At 39.6% G+C, this 23,623-nt stretch overlaps 1 protein-coding gene across 20 annotated transcripts in view; it reads left to right on the top strand.

Annotated features, from left to right (window-relative positions):
• LOC106875841 (phosphatidylinositol-3,5-bisphosphate 3-phosphatase MTMR4) overlaps positions 1 to 23,623 on the top strand; it is a 113,614-nt gene that overhangs the window by 58,318 nt on the left and 31,673 nt on the right. For 18 of the 20 annotated variants that reach the window (XM_089342680.1, XM_089342679.1, XM_089342677.1 and 15 more), the window contains 12 exons: positions 3,296 to 3,383; positions 13,411 to 13,703; positions 15,140 to 15,318; positions 15,422 to 15,518; positions 15,987 to 16,100; positions 16,815 to 17,002; positions 17,158 to 17,280; positions 18,206 to 18,317; positions 18,563 to 18,758; positions 19,446 to 19,631; positions 20,313 to 20,483; positions 21,447 to 22,589. In XM_089342680.1, coding sequence (XP_089198806.1) covers positions 3,296 to 3,383; positions 13,411 to 13,703; positions 15,140 to 15,318; positions 15,422 to 15,518; positions 15,987 to 16,100; positions 16,815 to 17,002; positions 17,158 to 17,280; positions 18,206 to 18,317; positions 18,563 to 18,758; positions 19,446 to 19,631; positions 20,313 to 20,483; positions 21,447 to 22,589 — 2,890 coding nt within the window. Of the gene's footprint in view, positions 1 to 1,162; positions 1,240 to 3,295; positions 3,384 to 13,410; positions 13,704 to 15,139; positions 15,319 to 15,421; positions 15,519 to 15,986; positions 16,101 to 16,814; positions 17,003 to 17,157; positions 17,281 to 18,205; positions 18,318 to 18,562; positions 18,759 to 19,445; positions 19,632 to 20,312; positions 20,484 to 21,446; positions 22,590 to 23,623 lie in introns of those variants that run through there. The other 2 variants (XM_089342676.1, XM_089342670.1) reach the window with 1 other exon arrangement.

Here is a 23,623-nt window from a genome sequence, read left to right as displayed (position 1 = left end):
GGAAACAGTGGGAGGTTGGCAACAGGAAGCGCATCCAGCTGTAGAAAATTAACCACAGAATTTCTTTGACTCTTGTAAACATGGAAAAGAGGTCGTTAAAATGCTGATGCTGTTAGAAGTAAAAGCGAGGAGGAATAATAAGCTGACAGTTGCAGCTGAAGCACTTGACCTTTGGAGATGTTCCAGGCTAAAGTCATTGACCTGCAATTTGTTATTATCAGATATACTTTCTTGATAATCTTCAGGCTTGCACTGTTAATTTAAGATGGCACACTTCACAAGAAGCTCTGCCCACAACAACAACAGTTATAATAATAATAATAATAATAATAATAACTGCTAAGCATTTCACCTGGCATGCTAACAATTCTGCCAGCTTGCTGCCGTTTTAATAATAATAATCCTTCCTAATGGAGGCCTAAGGCCTCAGATTTGACGAAGGGATTAAGTCGATTGCATCAACACCAGTGTGTAACTGGTACTTATTTAATCGACTCCGAAAGGATGAAAGGCAGACGACGACCTCAGTGAAATTTGAACTCAGAACGTAGCAGCAGACGAAATACCATTCAGCATTTCGCCCGGTGTGCTAACAATTCTGCCAGCCCCCCTGCCCTGAGTGGCTCCTGTGCCGCCTGACTGGCTCCCGTGCCGGTGGCACATAAAAAGCACCCGCTACACTTTAGGAAGGGCATCCAGCTGTAGAAACATTGCCAGATCAGATTGGAGCCTGGTGCAGCCTCCTGGCTTGCCAGTCCTCAGTCAAACCATCCAACCCATGCCAGCATGGAAAACAGACGTTGAACGATGATGATGATGATTTATATATAAAATACTACAATTAGCCATCGTTTTTGACGGTACTGGGCCACCTAGTAATATTAATAATGATAATGAGTAATCCTGGATTAATGCTTTTTGTTAGACATCTAAAAAATGGCTTTAAGAATATAGATTTCAACTGTTGATAATCATTTAGTTCAACTAATAAAGTGCTTCCCACACAGGTTTACGACTACTAACCAGTTTCTGTTTAAAAACTGGTTAGCTGCTGGTAACATTTAATCTGTACAGTAGTAAGAGGCTCCACAGGTTTGCTAATATTAGTAGTAGTAGTAATCTAACTCCAAATACTTGTATACTGATAGGTGCTAGTCATTCCTTTAATGTCATATTACTAAAGCGGTGGGTTGGGTGAGTCGTTAGAGCATCAAACAAAATGTCTTGTGGTATTCCATGGTAGGTTTTTAAAAATTTTTTTTTATTTTGACCTTTTGCATTCTGAGTTCAGATCCCATTGAGGTAACTTTTGCCTTTCTTTGTTTCAGAGGTCAATGTAATATAATTTAAAAACACCAGTCAAGGACTGGAGGTCAATGCAATCATCTTATCCTCCTCCATTCATATCTATGCACACACACACACACACACACACACACACACTCTCCCTAATTACTGACCTTCTTCCTAAATTATTATTATTTGTAATCGGGTCAGGATGGATGACAGGAAGAACATCTGTTTAATAGAAAATCTGCCTCAACAAAATACATTTATTCCATGTGGACATTAAAATGCTGTTGATGAGACCAAGTGTATCTGAGAGTACATTATTTGGTGTGTCCTTTATTTTTTTTTAAGTTGATAGAATTATTTGAGGATTGCTAGGAGTAGGAGGTTGAAGATGCCAGATGGGTATAAAACCATCTCATGGCACTTGGGTACCATCGATCGTTTGGTTTGTTGCAAGCATTCAGAGCAGTTGCCTAGGGGTTGGAAAACACAGCCATTTGATGCACTAATTTCTCTGTGTTCCCCCACCCAGCTTATTGAAGGGCAGCAGAAAAAAATAGGCTGTGTGTACACTACCCTGTTACCTGAAATTAAATGGTTAGAAAGGAAATATGATTAGTGTTATCAAAGTCAACAAAACTAGGATATAACGATAGTGAGCTAAACCCATGTTTATTCATCTTACCTTGATATATATATATATATTTATTTATTTGTGTGTGTGCGTGTTTTGTTTGTTTTTTGTTACCATCTTTTGACGGCTTGTTGGAATCGTGCTGAAATGCCAGCAGCCCAACCACCTTGCTCGCTCTCCTCCTACCTAACATCTATTCTTGCACAGATATTCTCTAATTCTTACAGTCTAATATTAGATTTGACTATCATCATCTATATAGGCCAGTGTTTTTCAATCTTTTTTTTTTTTTTACCTATGGACCCTGTTTGGTCCCTATTTTACTCTACTGACCCCCTCCTAGCTATTTGAAGTTTTAAAAAATAGTCCCATTTTTGTAATTGAATATTAATAGGAATTGTATAAAAAAATTTTTTTAAATATTTTGTGTATTGTAGAAGTATAACCGATTTATTGCAGATAAATTTTAACGACATCTTGTATGGAACCCGAAGGATCATAGGGTCCTCAGTTGAAACCCACTTTGTCTTGGTGATGGAAGAAATACATTTACACACACACACACACACACACACACACACACACTAAAACCTGATCACTCAGGGTGAACTAGAATTGTACTTCACACACACACATGTAACACATACATGCATACTGATAAACACACACACATGTATATGCACTAATAAAACATTTTCCAGTGCATGTGTTCTGTAACACATCGTTTCTTGTCTATGTGAGTGTGTCTGTTTTTAGGTTGTGGTTTTGTAACTATTCTTATCAATCGGCAGAAACCGTTTTCTCTTTGGTTCCTCCAGTTGATGTAAATCACTGTTTTCTTTAGAGTCAGTTGAGCTCAAAGGTCCCACCTGACAGGAGAAGTAGTGATGTTCATGTTTTTCTTCGAGGCATTTGTAGAGTAAATGAAGTGAAATAGTTTATCCTATGAATGCAAACATCTTGTCTAGCAGTGGTGCAGGACAAACACACACACAATGGGCTTCTTTCAGTTTCCGTCTACCAAATCCACTCACAAGGCTTGGATCAGCCCAAGGCTTTAGTGGAAGACACTTACCCAAGGTGCCATGCAGTTGGACTGAACCCGGAACTATGTGGTTGGGAAGCAAGCTTCTTACCACACAGCCACGCCTGCACCTACATATTTTATTCTTCCTCTTTTATGTTCAAACCAACCAGATCTGGCCCCTTACACCTACCCTACAATGTCATTCTAAAAATAATCACATCATCCAAATCTCAAAGATATGAGATAATCCATCATTAATTTAAAACAATGTGAACAAAGAAATCCGAATGCTAAACAGTTAATGATATCCTTTTTTTTTTCCCTGTTTTTTGCTATTTTAGATTGAACAGCCACTACCTCACTCTGGAGGCTGAGGGACCAGCTTTCAGTGAGAACAATCCCAACACCCACCAGATGCCTGCCAGTATGGTAAGTCCTTCACTATTGTTTTCATTTCTAGCAATATTCATTTGCCATCTCCTACTTTCTCCACTCTCATTCTCATGTGCTTCTTCTACATACATGCGTGCTCAGAGAGCGTTTAGTGTTACTTAACTGTGTTGTTATCTAATATCTGGTTACCTAATTTCCAGTGCGAAACTGATTGGGAAGATCAATTGTAGCGGATCTATAATAGTGCGCTTTGATTAATATACCCACCCTATTGATAAATATATGAGTGCATATTTTTCTTGGCTTATGGATTCTTAGACAATTATATATCATCATCATAAGTTTGTTTTCCATGTTGTAAACTGTGATGATGATGATGACGATGACAAAACAAAATCTTACACGTTAGGAGTCCATCCCAAGAAATATTTTTCGTTTCGTGGTTTGTAAGCAGCAATATTATTATGTCGGTTAAATGTAGGATAACCACGGAAAGATCAAATGAAGAAATTAGCCATGACAGACAGTAAAACAGAATATTCGCTGCAACCTTGATAATTATTGCAATTGTTTAACAACATAATAGCTGCCTGTCTCCAATACAACAGATTAGCAACATAAACCTGAAGAGCACCACCACATACACACACACACATAATGCCTCGTCGTTATTATTGACACTGGCAACATGCACATACATACTTACATGTGATTAATTCTGTTTATCTTTAGAGGTTAATCTTCTTTAGGTTTCCATGCCTGCATGGGTTGAATGGATTTCATGAGGCACAGCCAGATGTCCTTCATGTTGCTAACCTCTTTTAGCCCCTCTTATGACACAGGGACGTGGTGGCACACCTATTCTAAAACCAAGGCACACAAGGTATTCATAAAAAAGGGAAAACTTACATCAAGTCTTATCACCTGAAGCTGGGGACAGTGCATTATACATGTATATATATATATGTATATATATATATATATGTATATATATATATATATATATGTATATATGTATATATATATGTATATATATATGTATATATATATGTATATATATATATGTATATATATATGTATATATGTATATATATATATATATATATATATGTATTCTTTTACATGTTTGAGTAATTTGACTGCAGCCATGCTGGAGCACCACCTTAAAGGGTGTCAGTCGAAGAAATCAACCCCAGGACATATTCTTTGTAACCCTAGTGCTTATTCTATCAGTCTCTTTTGCTGGTATTGATAATGGGGGAGATAAGAGCAGACCAAGTGAGTCACCTAATCAGTGTGATAATGAATGCTATGGAGGCGGCAGCGAGGGGGGGGGTGATATATTACAGACAGATAAGAGTTATATAACATGCTAGGCTCAAACACAACAGCAACTAAGTAAATGATTACCATGTTTCTTTTACTTGTTTCGGTCGTTTGACTGTGGCCATGCTGGAGCACTGCCTTTTAGTTGAAGAAATTGACTCCCTGGGCTTATTCTATCGGGTCTCTTTTAACAAGCTGCTAAGTTACAGGGATGTAAACACAGCTGCATAGGTTTTCAAGCGATGGTGGTGGGGACACACACACACACACACACATATGACTGGCTTCTTTCAGTTTCCATCTACCAAACCCACTCACAAGGCTTTGGTTAGCCCCAGGCTATAGTAGAAGACACTTGCCCAAGGTGTCTCGCAGCAGGACTGAACCCAGAGCTATGTGGTTGGGAAGCAAGCATCTTACCATACAACCACTACCTGCACCTAAATAATGACACAACTCGTGTTATGAATCTCTGAATGTGAGATTCACACAATTTTCTTTTGCTCCACTGCATGAAACTATTTCATGTTTGTTGGTAGATCATAAAGTTATGATGCCCCATTGTTGGTAGATCATAAAGTTATGATGCCCCATTGTTGGTAGATCATAAAGTTATGATGCCCCATTGTTGGTAGATCATAAAGTTATGATGCCCCATTGTTGGTAGATCATAAAGTTATGCTCCATAGTGGCTGCGTCATAAAATGATGATACGCTGTTGTAGCTAGCTCATAAAGATGTGATGCCCTGTTGTAGTCAGATCATAAAGATATGATGTTGCATTGTCGGTAGATCACACGGTAAGAATGCCTCCTTTGTAAATAGGCCATTTGGTGGTGCCCTTTTGTATTATGGGACGTAGACCAATGCTACAATAGCAAACCTTAAAGTGCTAAGAGGAGTGGATTTCTATTCAAGTGATCCCATTGTGTGTTTTCTGTCGATAAGATAGGATTCTAGTTGTCATTAGGATAGTTATATGGTTGTTATTTCCGTGTTGAGCCAAAGTAGGATGCAGATAATATCTATGCAAAAGTGTGTGTGTGTGTGTGTGTGTGATGAAACTGGTGAATTATATGTATGTATATATGTACACACACACACGCAAGCATAAATATATAGGTGCAGGAGTGGCTGTGTGGCAAGTAGCTTGCTTACCAACCACATAATTCTGGGTTCAGTCCCACTGCGTAGCACCTTGGGCAAGTGTCTTCTGCTATAGCCTCAGGCCAACTAAAGCCTTGTGAGTGGATTTGGTAGATGGAAACTGAAAGAAGCCTGTCGTGTGTATATATATATGTACACACACACACACACACACACACACACACACACACACACACACGTTTGTCCTCCCCCCACTATCACTTGACAACTGATGCTGGTGTGTTTATGTCCCCGTAACTTAGCGGTTCAGCAAAAGAGATCACTAGAATAAGTACTAGGCTTACAAACAATAAGTCCTGGTGTTGGTTTGCCTGACTAAAGGCAGTGCTCCAGCATGACCACAGTCAAATGGCTGAAACGAATAAAAGAGTAGGTACGAAGCATGAATTAGTTTCAACCATTTACTGACTGTTAGAACAAAGAGTTTAATGATTAATGGTTGACCTTGATTGATATTCAATGGCCTTTTGCACACACACACACACACACACACACACACACACACACACAATGACACTCACATACAATGACACACTCGCATAACAATATATATACACACATACGCATATTGACACACAGAAGTGAGGCCATAGAAAGCTATGAAAATAGCAAATGCTCAAAGCATTCTTCAGATTTTGTAGGGTAAAAATCTGGCTGTAAAATAATGAACTTTCTTATCTGCTTGTGTCCTTGTCGTACTTGTCATCAATTCATTCTGGTAACACAGTTTTATTGGAGGTGTTGGGTCAATAGAACACACACACACACACTCCACTAGCATTTTAGCACTTTTTAGTTGCTGTGTTGCATCTGGAAGCACTAAACGTATGTGTGTGTGTGTGTGTGTGTGTGTAACTTGTACAAGATTTAAAGCATTCTGATGCATTTTGTCTCCCCTTTCCACCCCACCCCCAGTTCCGTCCCCTCTCTTTTGTCTCTTCTGTAACAAAGCTGCTTTGGTGATTAGTGCTTATCTCACAACTGTGGCCTTCTCTCTCTCTCTCACACACTCTCTCTCACACACACTCTCTCACACACTCTCACACACACACATTCTCTCTTTCTCTGACACACATACACTTTCTCTCACACTTTCTCACATTCTTTCTCTTACACATACTCTCTCTCTCTCACACACACTCTCTCTCTCACACACACTCTCTCTCACACACTCTCTCTCTCTCTCACACACTCTCTCTCACACACACTCTCTCTCTCACACTCTCTCTCACACACACACACACTCTCTCATACACACACATTCTCTCACGCACACACTCTCTTACACACTCTCTCTCACATACTCACTCACTCTCTCACACATACACTCTCACTCTCTCTGCCACATACACTCTCACTCTCTCTCACACACATTCTCTCACACACACACGTACACACTCTCTCTCACATACTTACACACTTTCTGAACACTCCCTTGCATTTCAACATTATCGGCCTAATTCTATCTCTTGCATTTGTGTGTGTGTGTGTGTGTGGGTTTAATTCTTTATGTATTTACTTATTCATTAAATGTAGCTGATGTGGCAGCATTTATTTATTTATGTATTTTATTGCTTCTGTTAACCTATTTCTCATGAACCAACTTCACTGGCTTTCATTTACTCTCCGAATGCATTCCATGAAATATGGCCACATTATGCATAAGAGTCTCTTTCATAATATAGCTCACTCTCTCTCCCTCCCACTCTATGTATCCATCTATCTATGTATCTAACCATCCACCCATCAATCCATCTATATATCTATCTTTATCCACCTGTCTCTCTATCCAATCATCCAGCCATCCATGTCTCTATCCAACCATCCATCTGTTTGTCTGTCTGTGTTTAAAACACACACTGTTGTCAAGCAGTGGTGGAGGACAAACAAATAGAAAGGCACATGCACAGCTATATTTCAGGCTTCTTTCAGTTTCCATCTACCAGATCTATGCACAAGGCTTAGTTCAGTCTGGGGTTAGTAGAAGACTCTTGCCCAAGGTGCCATGCAGTGGGACTGAACCCAGAACCATGTGATTGGGAAGCAAGTTTCTTGCCACACAGCCAGGCCTTGTTTGGTATTTAAATTTCATATTATGCACATTTCTGGGTTTGTTTTCCTTGTTCTTTTGTGTCTGGAAAGTTGCTTGGCAACCTCACTTCTGCTGGTGGAATGGAAAAAAGTACCCAGTATACATCGTAAGGTGGTTGGGACTAGAAAGGGCATCCAACTGTAGAAACCATTCCAAAACGGACAGCAGCCCTGCAGCTTGTTGGATTCTGCTGGACCATCCAACCCATGCCAGCATGGAAAGTGGACATAAAAGGATGATGATGATTTGTGACCATGTGTTATTGGTTGTGGGTTCCCAATGAATCAACAATCAAGGGGTCACTGCATTTCGATGAGTATAAGCCGTTTGTTAACATAGGGCTATTGTAGAAGACACTTGCCTAAAGTGCCGTACCATGTGGCTGGATGTAGGACCACATGGCAGGAAAGCAATCTTCTGGTTCACTTTACAAGGCCTGTCTAAACCCTGTGAATTAGCTAAAACGGACTTCAAAAGCCTTTGCTCGTTATAACTAATAACCTCATTTATTATCTTTTGGTTGACAAACAACAAAATAATTTCTGGAATTTAAATTAGGTGCCTAATAAAATATGAAAATATTTTTTTAACCTCCAACTTAATTTCCTTAATTAGTGGTGCATCAATTTCCAATTTAGTCACCCTTAATGTCTGCCCTGCCAAAGCAGGTTTTCCCTTTAATCCTTGGCTTATAAAAACAGTTGTGTGTACTGCCATTTTTAACATGTTCCTACATCTTCAGGATGAAATCTAACGGCAAAAATTCATTCCTGTTTGAATATGCCACAACATGTTCAGAATGGATATGTTGCTTTGATTTTTGCTCATTTGTGAGGCCTTCGTTAATTATAAACTACAGCTTTGTTAAATTTAAACAAAAATTTAAAAAAAGGTATGGGATGGGTGGTGTACACCGTGTGCACACACAAGGATAGAATAAAGGTGGTGCCCCAGCATGGTCGCAGTCCAAATGATTGAAACAGGTGAAAGGCAAATGAAAAGAGATTTGGTTCTTGTGAACAGATGTTTCTTCTTGAAGTCTTCAGACAGCTGCTGGAATCCTTATATTAACCAGAACTCTCACTGCACCATTTTCCGTGTGACTGTTTAGAATTCAGCTGTGAAGATTCTGTTTCACCAGACTTCCCAATCTGGCTTTTGCAAGTGCAGGAAATGGAAGTGATGTTGTAGCAATAGTGTGGTTTGTTATTTGATAGTAGTGGATGTTGCTGTTGTTGTTTGTGTATGATTCCTGGCTTACAGCTGTGTATTTTCAACATTCATCTCTGTTGAATAAGCACAGGTAATAGATATCTTCTGTCTTAGCTTGCTCCTGTCTTTCATTGTTAACGGAAAACCGAACAATGGAACTGAGAACACACACACCTGTTGGTCTTGAAATTAATCTTGGCTTATCAGTTCTTTAGGGGGTAAAAAAAAAAAAAAATTTTTTTTTTTTTCAAATATCTCTGGTAACTTTTTAAATTCATTAAGTGGATGGATGTGTTTATTAATAGTGATAGCACTTGCATGTAGATCTAAGTACTGTCTTCAGAATTTCACTGACAATTTGACTACCTGTAAATTCAGGTAACAGAGCTAGGTCATTTGAAAAACAAGATAATGCCAAGTACCTCTAACCACCTGGTAGCAGCAGTATAGACCAGCCTGTTGTTCATTATCATTATTAACTTGCATACACAGCACTGACAGATGGTAAATAAAATGTGCAGGTGAGATTTGAAGTCTGAAGATCTCTGCTAGAATTTGCGTAGCTTACCATCACTATGCTGGAAATTTGTTGATGCTGGGATGTTTCAGACTTGTAATTGTTGTGACTGCACAACATGCGTGAACTTTTAAGATTTTATTGTTGCACTTAAAGGCAAACTGCGTAGGCCATTTACAGATAACAACAACAACAACAATAATTACAGACTGGGAGAGAGAGAAGGAAGAACTGCGCCGCCTTCGAAGAAGTTACTTATGAGATGTTTTGTGAATGTTTAGTTGAGTCTGTTCAAGAACCTGGAGATGGACCATGGCAGAATTGGAACTCGACATTTTGTCCGACAAAAAACCATTAAGAATTTCGCCCGGCGTGTTAACGATTCTGCCAGCTCACCAATAATAATAATAATAATAAGTTACTTACGAGATGTTTTGTGAATGTTTAGTTGAGTCTGTTGAAGAACCTGGAGATGTCTACACAAATATCTAGAACCATCTTGGGTGGCAAGGATGGAGGCACATCTTTCACAGCTGCCTTAGGACTCAGCAAAGACTGTGAGCACTAAAAGCGACTCTTTATAGGACTCAGAGTCTTCTCAATGTGACACAATGCATCTTCAGTTACAGGGGAGAAACTTGACCCAGCGATACAATTCACCTAAGTGTGCTAAGGGTTAATGTGATTTCTTTTGTGCCGTAAACTAGTTACCATTTCTGTGCTTTCCCCATTTCTTTGATGTCCTAAGTTCATGCTTATTTAGCTTAATGGTTAATCCAGTGCTGACTGCAGTAAATAAAACAGAGGAATCTAGGCCAGTTCTTTGTTCTCTCACCCCCAGTCACCTTGATCCAATATCAAACTACATATTACACAACTTGGTCATTGAAGAATAGTTTATTAAATATATGTAACTATTTCTGAGAGCCATCAGTTCTGGTCGCGTTTCTTCATTTTTTTTTTTTTTTTCTTTTGTCGGCAGGCTCCAAAGTGGAGAAACAACCAGACAATATAGTGTTAGGTTACCATTTAGTTTAGATATTGCCATCGTGTGGCGCTGGTTGTTTACTACAATTTGACATCTGCTTCCAACCAAACCCCACCCTGTTAATGTGTGTTGTGTGTGTGTGTGTGTGCGTGTGCGTGCGTATATGTATTTGTGCGTGTGTGAATATTATCATTTGCGATTGGCTTCACCAATGCCTTTGTATTTTTCATGGAGTGACTCTTAGTATCTTCTATAACTCAGATTGTAAGTAAACAAACCCCAACCAGGAATTACAGATCTCAATGAGTTACTAACAGGGTTTCTTCCTCAATGCAGGTTACTGAACAATCATGAAATACTCAACGGCTGTGACAGACAAGCATCTTAGTTTTAACCTTTAGTGCAGGGAGTTTAGCAATTAGTCACCAAATATTACCTTCCTAAATAAATGGTTTGAGGTTCAGTCCCTCTACTTGGCACTTTGGGCGAGTGCTTTCTGTTATAGGGCCCCAGGGGGAACAGAGCATTGTGAGTGGATTTGGTAGGACAGAATCTGAAAAAAAGCTTGTTTGTGTCTGTATGTCTTCTTGTCTTGATGTTACATGAGGGTTGTGAGTGCCCTTGTCGTACAAGCAATATCTTTCATTTCCAGCCTTCTGTAGAAACATATTTAGCCCTGAAGAAATATTACCTTATTTGGAAATCGATGAAGGTTAGTGACAGCAAGTGTATCTATCTCGCTGTAGAATATCTGCCTCAACGAATTCCCTCTGACCTATACAAGCATGGAAAAGTGGCTGAAAAAACAATGATGATTACTATTTTCAATGCTTCTGAAATCATTTTCAATTACCCAATCATTCTTATCAAAAATTGATTTCATAAATATTCACAAGTATTTTCTAGTTGTCCATTTTCCCGCTTTTATCCTCTTTATCTCAACAATTTCACCGGATTTCATAACTGCTTTACATACTTCAAAATAGCCATTATTACGTGTCTATCGCTTAAGTTTCAATGCCTCGTTACCCCATCAGTATTAACAGTTGCAGATCATAAATAAAAGTGATTACCTACTGGATTGCTTATGCAAATTGTTTATAATACTTCATAATTTGTGTCTTCTCTACTGGTGTTCCATATACTGTATGTGTGTGTATATATATAATTCGTGGTGTTGATAGTACTACAGTCACTTGTCTACTTGACTTTAAATGATAGTTGAACTTTGGTACTTAACAGTATCTCCTCGCTTCTAAAGTTTGAATCATTTAGTGTGTGTATTTACTGCTAGTTTGTTTCATTCTTTGTGTCTCGAAACACTTCATCCGCTACAGCTTTCAAGGAAAAAGAATTTATGTGGTGTTAACCTTCCTTGGTCAGTGGCCTTCCTTTTTTACGTGTACATTATATATACAAATATATATATATGTATATATATATGCTGTTGCTGTGGTATCTGTCGCTATGCAATTGAAATGTGTGAGTTGAAGAAATATTTTAATTATTCAAACGTGTGAAAGGTGTTCTTCTGGAGACTAATACTTAATGGCTTTAGAGGAAAATAATAGTAGTAGTAGTAGTAATAATAATAATAATAATAATAATAATCCTTTTTATTGTAGGGACAAGGCTGGAGTTTTCTGGGGAGGGGACGAGTTGATTACATCGACTTCACTACTCAGCTCGTACTTAATTACCCTGAAAGGATGAAAGACAAAGTTAACCTCAGTGTTGTTTGAACTCAGAATGCGAAGATGAGGTGAAACGCTGCTAAGCATTTTGTCTGGCATGCTAACAATTCTGCCAGCTCACTGCCTTCGATAATAATAATAATAATAATAATAATTTCTGCTATAGGCACAAGGCTTGAAATTTTGGGGGAGAAAACTAGTCTATTGCATCCCCCCCCCCCCCACATACACACAGCCACCAGTACGCAACTGGTACTTAATTTATTGACCCCGAAAGGATGAAAAGCAAAGTCGACCTCAGCAGAATTTGAACTCGGAATGTAAAGACAGATGAAATGCCGCTAAGCATTTTCCCCCGGTTTGCTAACACTTCTGCCAACTCGTCACAATAGTAATAATAATAATAATAATAATAATCACAAATTCAAGTCTAGAGTTTCGGTGACACTCCTATTGCTTATCTTCAAAGATATGTTTATAGATTAATTTCTGTTTTATTTAATTTTTCTTTTTCTTGATTAGTGATAACTGCTTTTGTTGTTGTTGTTGTTCACCCTGTCAGCCCAGGTCAGGATGATCTATGATCAGAAGTACTCCAGCCTTGACTCTCCAGTCAGTCTTCAAATTTAGAGTACCTAGGACAATGTTATATATAATGTGTCCTGCTTGGTGAAGAGGGGAGGTGAAAGACAGCAGGTCGTGATTTGTGGGAGGTTTTGGCTGCTATTTCTAATGGGTCCGAGGTTCTCTTGTTAGTTTGGTCAGGCATTCAAGGCCATGATTATCTCATTCTTTTGAATATCAGGGACTACATGTCCAAAACCCTTCCCTTCTACCCATTTTTTAAGGGCAGTAGAGTGTGATATGAGGAAAAATTTGGCTGCTATATCTAGCAGGTCACGTGACCACATAGGGGTCAACACGTGTATGTATGTGTGTTCTTCAGTTTGTTGTATCCCTTATAGGCAAGGCCCCTTTGGAGCTTTGCCTCTCAAGTTTCACTCAAATGAATCTGAAAGTAAAATTTTTTCTTTTTTTTTCTGTTTCTTTTTTCTTTTCCGTCGCAGGCCTGTCAAGATGAACCGTCAAATCTGGAATGCATACACAAGTCGGAACTATTTCCTAAAAAGGAACTGGTGACAGAAGATCGCTACCTGCAGTTCCCTTTCCCTCTTTTGTGCGGAGAGTCTGTCGAATACCTTGGCAAAATAGACGATGGCATCATAGCTCTGTCCAACTTCAGAGTCCTGATCAAGTGCAAAGATTTATTTGCCAACGTCCCAATTGGACTGATTGAATTCGTTGAGACCAGAGACATTTTCCACATAGCAATATATTGTAAAGATGCTACAGTTGTCAAGTAAGTAAACACACGCCTTAACCTTCTCTGTCTCTCCCTCTCTGTCTGTCTCTCCCTCTGTCTTTATCTTTCCTTCTCTTGCTGTCTCTATCTCCTTTCTCTCTTACTATCTCTCTCTCTCTCTCTCTCCTCTGTCTCCCCTCCCCTTCCCCCTCTTTTCTTTAATAATCATAATTACTCCTTTCATTTATCAGGAATGTTTTTAATGTTGTCGTTTGAAAACCAAAAATCTTTTCTTTTCTTTCCTCTCCTTCATATTCTCCCTCAATTGATTCCATATTAAAAATATTGCCTTCTTGCTTTTCTGCTCTCTCTCTTTCTCTCTACTCTCTCTCTACTCTCTTCTCCCTCTTATGCTCTGTCTCCCTCCATCACTCTTCTCTTACCTCCCCTTACATGTCTCCCTCCCCACCTCTATCATCCTCCCACCACCACTGTCTTACATAATTCTGATTTGATTCTATGCTTGGCTCTCCCTCTCTTCCTCCCCATCTTGCTTCTCTCTCTCTCTCTCTCTCTCTCCCTCTCTCTCTAAACTCACTTGTCACCTCTCTCTCTCTCCTTGATATTCTCAATTGGATCCATTATTAAAATACCAATTCCCCCACCCTATCCCCCACCCCGTTTTCATCTTCAAACCTGACCACTACCACTTATCACTCAATCCAGAGAGAGAGAGAGAGAGAGAGAGAGAGAGAGAGAACTGTGTTAATACTCAGCTGTCGATTCAATCCCCCCCCCCCCCGCTGTGTCCCCTGCTAATGTTCTCCATGACAACCATCTGAAAGCTCTCGCTCAGGTTTATTGTTTAACCTATCAATTTACCCCCTATTGAAACGGTTCTTGGCTTGGAACGATCTTCGTATTCTATTATTGACATTGTTCCATTGTTCCATTTAATATGTTTTGCAATAATATTCATCGACAAGACACGGAACACCAGCAGCAGCAGCGCTCGGCACAGATTCGGTTTGTAGCGTCGTGGTTCACACTTGATTCGATATTATACATGGCTGAACGGGAAATAGACTGTTTGGAAGCTCTTCCGTCTTTTATTTATCTTTTGCTTGTTTCAGTCACTGTGGCCATACTGGAGCACTGCCTCGAAGAATTTTTAGTGGAGTGATTTGACTCCAGTGCTTTTAAAAAAATTTTTTTTTTAAGCCTTGTACTTATTCTATTGGGCCCTTTGGACGAACCGCTATATTAAAGGGATGTAAACAAACCAACACTGGTTGTCACGCGGTAATGGGAGGGGTGGGGCAAGTGCAGACACAAAGAGACATGTACATGCAATGGGCTTCTTTCAGTGTGTGTATGTGTGTGTGTGTGTGCACACACATTTCTTTCTAGATGTCCTATTATATTTCTTGTTTTGTTTTTTTTATTTCATTTCTAATATTTGCTTTTGTTTGCTTTGTTTCTCTGTTTTGTAGGTGTTCGTTTGCCACAAATGAATTGTGCCAAGATTGGTTTAAGCGGCTCAATGCAGTCATTACAACCCCAACACGAATGGAAGATCTGTTTGCGTTTGCATTCCATGCTTGGTGTGTGGATCACTGCAACAGGGAACAGAACTCCTCGTGCTATCAGTTGTGCGTGCAGAATTCTCCAGGTAAAAAAACCTTCTTAGCCCAGCTTGTAATACCTTTTCCAAACGTATTCATTGTCTTTATAATTGTTTGCTGTTGGTTGTAATTTTATTCATCTGTTTTCAGTGGAAAGTTATCAACTGCGTTTTGGTAAAGAAGTGAAACGGATGAATTTTGATTTGAAGTCAGCATGGAGGATATCTTACATCAACGAAGATTATGAGTAAGTGGAGTTTAGATACAATATACATAATATAATTGTTGTACGCTGGGGAAATTGGCTAGCACACTTGTCACGGAAACAAAGATATGTGGGTTCAAGCCCAGCACATACAGGAAAACCTACTTTTTTCCATGGAGGGCTTATAAGCCCCATTATTAGACTATTTTCTTTAGTCATTGCATAGTGATCGCTGCTTATAAGCTTTAAGCACACAAAAAACTTATCTTAATTACAGATTAATAAAGTAACTGTTTTTTTTAATTTTATTTTTATTATTATTACTACTACTACTACAATGGGCAAAATGTTTAGAACATAAAGACAGACGAAATGGTGCCAAGTTCAAATTTTACTAATTATTAATTATTAATCAGTGCCTCTGCAATGTTATATGTCCAAGTGATTAGTATTTTCTCATGATGTTTCTGTGTTTTGGGTTTTTATTTACTTGTGTTTTTATTTGCCCAGGATTTGCCCTTCATATCCTGAAGTCCACATTGTTCCTGCTGTTATCACAGATGAAGAATTGAAAAATGTTGCAAGTTTCCGATCCATGCGAAGGATTCCGTCAGTGGTTTGGAGGTAAGATAGTTTGACACATTCTGGGGGTTGTTGTCTCTCTCCTGTCCCAGACAAGTGTAAATGTTTTCATCTCTGCAGACTTCATTACAAACATCAACCCTTGACATGCCAGGAACACCAAAAAGGGGGGGGGGGAAACGCACCTGGTATACACAAAGTGGTTGGAGTATAAAGTAATACTTAAGGTGCATTGGATCATGTCAGACAATCCAAAACATCCCAGCATGGAACATGGATGTTAAATAATGAGGAGTTGGGATGCTGCCACTGGATTACAAATGTGGTGTTCCTCAAATTAAAAAAAAAAAAACAAGCAACCACTACACATTGTAAAGTGGTTAGCATTAGGAAAGGCATCCAATTGTAGAAACCCTGCCAAAGATGACCTTGGAGTTTGTTGCGGCCCTGCTGTTCATGGGATCCTTGTCAAACTGTCCAACCCATGCCAGCCTGAAAAATTAACATTAAATGATGAGGATAATGCTGCACCGATTATGCTTAACCTGCTGGATTTAGTGCTAAGCCAGCTACACTATATATCTTTAATCCTCCTGCCTTGATATTTGTTACATGTTCTTCTGATGTAGTGTTTCCAGTTCATTTGAACAGACAACGATTGTATGTACATGGGGGGGGGGTATGATTTCGTGTGTGCAGGATTTCTTCCATTGTTGTTTGTTAATCCCTAATCGTTGTTTTCCCCATTGTGTGCAGAGATCAACGCAGTGGGGCAGTTATTTCCCGAAGCAGTCAACCGGAAATTGGCTGGCTCGGCTGGAGAAAAACAGAAGATGAGAATTTACTGCAAGCCATTGCCATGGCTTGTGCGCGAAACCCAGGCACCAACAGTAAGTTTCAATCCCAAGCAGACATTACTGAAAGCACAGAAGGCATTGACAAAGGTCAGTCTCCACAATTTTCTTTCTTTTTTTTTTTTGTTATTTTCCATAATGCAGTTTTGGAAATTGTTTTGGAATTCTACCATGACACATGTCTTACATTTCCATAACATTAATCTTCACGTGCTTTTCTTTTTTTTTTTTTCTATATATTCCAGATGAGATGACAATGGGTATAAGAGAGAATTCCACCAATGCTCTTGGTATGTTGATTATCGATGCTAGGTCATACAGTGCAGCTATTGCCAACCGAGCAAAGGGCGGTGGCTGTGAATGTGCAGGTATGTTGCCCTGATCCCTAAATAACTCTGTCCTGTATTTTGTTTATCTGTAAGTGACCTAAAGGTAGACATCAGATTCATTCTCTGTCAAAATTGTCAAAGTGAACGCACATGGCTCAGTGGTTAGAGCGTTGGGCTCACAATCATGAGGTTGTGAGTTCAATTCCCAGACTGGTCTCTGTGTTGTGTTCTCGAGCAAGACGCTTTATTTCTCGTTGCTCCAGTTTACTCAGCTGTAGGGATGAGTTGTGATGTCACTTCTGCCAAACTGTATCAGCCCCTTTGCCTTTCTCTTGCATAAGATTGGTGACATGGAGAGAGAAGGGTTTTTTTTTTGTTTTTTGTTTTTTGAAGGGCCATATTGGATCCCAGTTGAGAACCACTGCTCTTAAGGTGAATTTACCCTGTTTATCAGGGAATGAGGTTGATAATGTGTCAGAATCTCCAGTCCTAAAAGACTGATGTTTCCTACATCAGATCAGCATCACAGTGTCCAACCCATCTCTCGTTGTTTCCAGTAATATTCTATCCAAATGTCCTCTGTCTGCTTCTACTTTATACCTTCTCACTTAACCCTGGTGGAAAATTAAGAAGGTAGAGGACGTCCGTCCACCTTTGATGATCAGCATTTGAAAACAATACGGTATTCTGGAACCTAACCACAGCATTACATCAGAAGTTTACTGTATGTAAAGAGTACACATCAATTATTAAGCATATAAAATTTCGTCTAAAACACTCCAAAGATATCTTAAATTGAATTTGAAAAAATGTTTTTGAAAAATCGGACAGTCTAATAAGAATGTTTGCTTCTGACCTTGTCTAAAGCTCCCCCTGTCACCTCCTGAATATTATTAAATGACATCCCTTATCTAAACCAATCCCTTTTTTTTTATGTCTTCTTTTCTCTCTTTTCTTCCTCCAGAATATTATCCAAATTGTGAGATCCAGTTCATGAACCTTGCCAATATACATTCCATCAGGAAAAGCTTCTGTGCCCTTAGGACTTTGTGTGGATCATCTCCTGATCAAACAAAGTAAGTTTTTTTTCTTATTTTAATCTTGTTTTCTGTACCTGATATATTTATTAATCTGAACAATTTTCACTAATAATGATAATGGTTTCAAATTTCTGCCCCCACAAGGGCAGCTTTGGGGGCAGTGTTCAACTGGTACTTATTTTATTGATCCTCAAAAGCACGAAAGGCAAAGTTGACCTTGGCAGAATTTGAACTACTCTTATTTACTTTGCTTATCTGTTGGCTTTCTTTTACCTTTGTAGCTGGCTGTCTGGGCTTGAAAATACCAAGTGGCTTCACCATATTGCTAATCTGCTGAAAGCTGCCTGTGTCGTTGCTAGTGCAATCCACAAAGAAGGTCGACCGGTTTTGGTGCACTGCTCCGACGGCTGGGATAGGACCCCTCAAATTGTGGCCTTGGCAGAATTGCTTTTGGATCCATACTACAGAACTTCCTATGTAAGTAAAACCTCCTCATATTCTAAACAGGTTCATCCCTTACTGTAGGGATTCTAAGCGACCGTTAATCAATTTCTTTTATTTTCCTGTTTCTCTTGTTAGACCATGGTCATGCTGGGGCACCACCTTGAAGAAATTTGCTCAGACAAATTGACCCCAATACTTTAGTTTTTTTTTTTTTTAAGCCTGATAGCCTGGTACTTATTTTATCAGTCTCTTTTTCTGAATGGCTAAGTTATGGGGATATAAACATACCAACACAGGTTGTCAAGCAGTGGTGGGGAGAACAAACACTGACAGACACGTGCACGCACTCGCACAAATACGCATGCACACATATACATGTGTGTGTATGTATGCATATATATATATATATATATATATATATATATATATATATATATATACACATATCTATTTATATATATATATATGACTGGCTTCTTTCAGTTTCCATCTACCAAATCTACTCACAAGTCTTTGGTCAGCCTGAGACTACAGTAGAAGACACTTGCCCAAGGTACCACACAGTAGGACTGAACCTGGAACCATGTGGTTGGGATGCAAGCTTCTTACCACACAGCCACACCTGCACCTATTCATCTTTAAATATATATTTTTGTAGTTCTTTGCTGTTTTACAATCTGATCATAGTCATTGATTTCTCTCTCTCTTTTTAATTTCCAGGGATTCTATGTTCTTGTCGAAAGAGAATGGCTGCAGTTTGGCCACAAGTTTGCTGATCGGTGTGGTCATGATGTCAACAACGGTGATTCCAATGAACGTTGCCCAGTCTTCTTACAATGGCTGGACTGTGTACACCAGATATATCGTCAGTTCCCATGTGCTTTTGAATTCTCTGAAGCCTTTCTGGTAAGTTCATTAAGGTACACACACACACACACACACACACACACACACACCAGACTCCAGTCATGACTGATGCCAGTGTCCCGTAACTGGCACCCGTGCCAGTAACACGTACAAGGCACCCTTCGAACGTTAGGCCTCACAGAGGCAGTGACAAGTGACCGAGACCTTTAGCATTATACCATGCTTGAAAAGACCTGTCAAGCCAAGTGAAACTGTAGTTGTGGCTGATGCCATTGTCACATGGCTGGCACCCAAGCCAGTGGCATGTAGAAAGCACCCATTTCATGGTTGGTGTTCAGAAGGACAGCCAGCCATAGAAACCATGCCAAACCAGATTGGAACCTGGTGTAGCCAGACAGCTTACCAGTTTTCAGTCAAACTGTCCAACCCATGAGAGCATGGAAAGCAGATGCTAAATGATGATGATGATGATGATGACACTTGTGTGGCAAAGCGATTATTAAAACTATGAAGGTACTGTGTGATGTGTTAGAGACCTTGATGACTTAAATTTCTTGACCATTGTATGCCAAATGTATTGCTTTACATTTAATGAACCAGCTCAATAATCTTTCTTTTAATCTCATTGAATACTTGCGATTTATTTATTGATCTGTGTTCAATATTAACAATATACACATATTGAACTCTTTTTATTTAACTTTTTTTTTTGTTTTTCAGATAAAATTAGTCCAGCATACTTACTCCCGCCTCTTTGGGACATTTTTATGCAATAACGCCAATGAGCGCAAGAAAGCCAAGTTGAAAACCAAAACAGCTTCTGTTTGGTCCCTCCTGTTGCCTGGCAACAAAAGGTTCACCAACTCCTTGTATAACCCTTCAACAGATCAGGTACTGGTGATTATTGTGTTTTTGTTTTTTTTTTCAAATCCAATATAATCCGACAGCTTCCCCCCCCCCATCCTCATGCACAACACCAGCTTTACTCTCGCTCCCCCATCTACTCCTATTGCCAACCCAACATTATGTCCTCTTTCTCTCTTTCTATTTCTCTCTCTCTCTCCCTCTCTCCCGTCTACTACATCATCATTATTCTACACTGTCAGTCATCTCCTACTCCCTCCTCACTTCCCCATCCATATTATCATGTATCCCCCATGGAAAGCAGATGCCAAATGATGATGATGATGATGATGATGATGATGATAAGCTGTTGAGCTGGTAGAATTGTTAGCCTTTTGAACAGAATTCTTTGTAGAATTTCATCCGTCTTCGCATTCTGAGTTCAAACGCCACAAAGACTGACTTTGCCTTTCATCTTTTTCCAGGGTTGTTAAAATAAAGAACTAGTTGAGCACTGAGGTCCCTATAATCAGCTTACCCCTTCCCCACAAAATGTCAGCCCTTGTGCCTAGTGTAGAAAAAAAAATTATTATTGTTAAAAGAATTGTTACACCCCGGATGAAGATGGCAAGCTGAGAGGGTTGTCAACCAGACAAGATGCTTAGTGACTTTTTGGGTGGGGTTTATGTTCTGAATCCAAGTACCATTTAGGTCAGCTTTACCTTTCATCCTTTCAAGGTTGATAAAATAAAATACCAGTTTCGCACTGGGAGTCAGTCTAATCAAGTAGTCCCTTCCCCCCCACTATTCCATTGTGCCTACGGTAGAAAGAATATTTTAATCAGCTTGATCAGTTTCATACAGATTTCTGGTATTTTGCCAATATAATTAATTAATTAATTAAATAATTAATGATGTTTACTTGATTAAATAATTTGTTTGTTTCACTCATAAATTATATTTTTCTTTTTTTCTCTTTTTCTTTTTCCCCAAATACACTTCTCTTTACAGGTTCTCTATCCATCATGCCATGTTCTCAACCTAACCCTGTGGACCCACGTTTTTCTCTCAAACAATTCCTTCTCCACCAGCTCAGACGACATTGTCGGTACAAACGCAAGCGATCATTTCCTCGATGAGCAGCATAAAGTCGATCACAACAACTTGGGCAAGACGCGCTCCTACGACGACTTGGTCGGTGTGGAGCACCCAGCCTATTTCAGCAGAAGGTTGAGCGACCCGAACATTGCTGTCGACAATCATGAGCAGGCAATGTTCCCGGCCAAAGAATGCAGCAACAGCGTGTACAGTCTAATAAACGTGAACAGCAATCATTTATTGGAAGAAACCAGTGCGAGCCCTCCCCAGGAACTGTTCAACGGTAACCACTGTGCTTCGACGCCCGACAGCGAACCAGCAGATAACATTGAAGAAGGGAACACAGAAATGGAGTATCAGATAAAATTCGGAGAAGAACTTCTCAACGGTGACATCTTGACAAACCTTACAAACAGTGAGGTAAACGGCAATTCCTCGCTCCCTTCTTTTATTACATCTGTCAGCAGTAAATCACATAGGACTTTGAACAAATCTTCCCAGGTCTCCGTCAATGAAACATTTAGCAATTCAATAGCTCCCATTGTAGATGAACCTCTTAATAAATTAACCAATTTCAGAAATACCTGTACTGCTAAAACGTCATCGTCATCGTCGTCGAGCACAGCTAACTTGCCGGCCAATGTTTACATGAACGGCAACATCGAGCACCAAAATTCTAGTAGTAGTAGCAATAGCAGCAGCAGCAGCAGCAGTAGTAGCAGTAGTAGTGAAGAAGACGACTATAGTGCAAAATGTAACGCGGAAAGGACTTTACAAATTTACTCCAGTATTAGTACAAGCACCAGTGATATTAGCGACTCCCGGATAGACGCCAATGGTGGCGACTCTTCTTCTTCTTCGGCAGTGCCACCGGCAGTCTCCCCGGCCGAGACTGAATATCGGTCTATCCCCCGCTCATCTCTAAAGTTCAACTATTTGTTTGAAAGTAAAATGAATATCTCCAAGACAAAATCTTGTCCCAGCACACCAAATATACCCATGGCACAGTGTCTGAAAAGAGCACTCACCCCAGTGACACCTGCTGCTGAAAGTAAGGTAAGGGACACCCTACATATTTAACTACAAGCTCTTAATTTATTTATTATTATTATTATTAAGGTGGGTGAGTTGGCAGAATCGTTAGCACGCCGGGCGAAATGCTTAGCGGTATTTCGTCTGCCGCTGCGTTCCAAGTTCAAATTCCACCGAGGTCGACTTTGCCTTTCATCCTTTTGAAGTTGATGAAATAAGTACCAGTTACACACTAGGGTTGATGTAATCGACTAGCCCCCTCCCCCCCCCTCCAAAAAAAAATTCCAAGTCCTTGTGCCTGGAGTAGAAATGGTAATTATTATTAAGGCGGCATGCCAGGCAAAATTCCTAACGATATTTCATCTGCCACTGCATTCTGAGTTCAAATTCTGCTGAGGTCAACTTTGCCTTTCATCCTTTCAGGGTTGATAAATTAAGTGCCAGTGAAACACTGGTCCTCTCTCCCAGAATTTCAGGCTTGTGCCTTTAGTAGAAAGGTTTATGGTTGCTGGTGCCACATGAGAAGCACCCATGCACATGGATGCTTTTGATGTGTCACATGAAAAGCACGTCGTGCTTGCTGATGCCACATATAAAGAGCCAGTACCACATGTGTGGCATCCATGCCAGTGCCACGTATAAAGCACCCAGTACACTCTGTAAAGTGACTGGCATTGGGAAGGGCATCCAGCTGTAAAAGCCAGGCCAGATGGATAACGGACATTAAATGATGTGTGTGTGTGTGAATGTATGCATGTATACACACACATGTAGTAAAAAAAAAAAATCAATAAGAGTACAGTGAAGTTGCCATAGTATTAGAAAATCCAATGTTTTGGCATTTCTGACATTCCTCCTCCTGGGAAAAATAAAATTGGCAGGAAAATTATTATTGGTGAAATTATTCAGACACACAAGTTTTTACATTCTCTAGGTTTGTGTGTGTACGTACGTACTAAGTAGGACAACTCAAGGAAAAAGAACTCAATACATTTGTTGAATGAAACTGTTCTTTGTTATTGGAAAGTTGTGCTTCATGGTAACTATTAGTAATTTTA

Source organism: Octopus bimaculoides, chromosome 26 (genome assembly GCF_046866305.1).
Source record: "Octopus bimaculoides isolate indiv1 chromosome 26, ASM4686630v1, whole genome shotgun sequence".
Classification (NCBI taxonomy): Eukaryota; Metazoa; Mollusca; class Cephalopoda; order Octopoda; family Octopodidae; genus Octopus; species Octopus bimaculoides.
The sequence above is the reverse complement of the archived record's forward strand: the minus strand, read 5'-3'. Positions and strand labels throughout refer to the sequence as shown.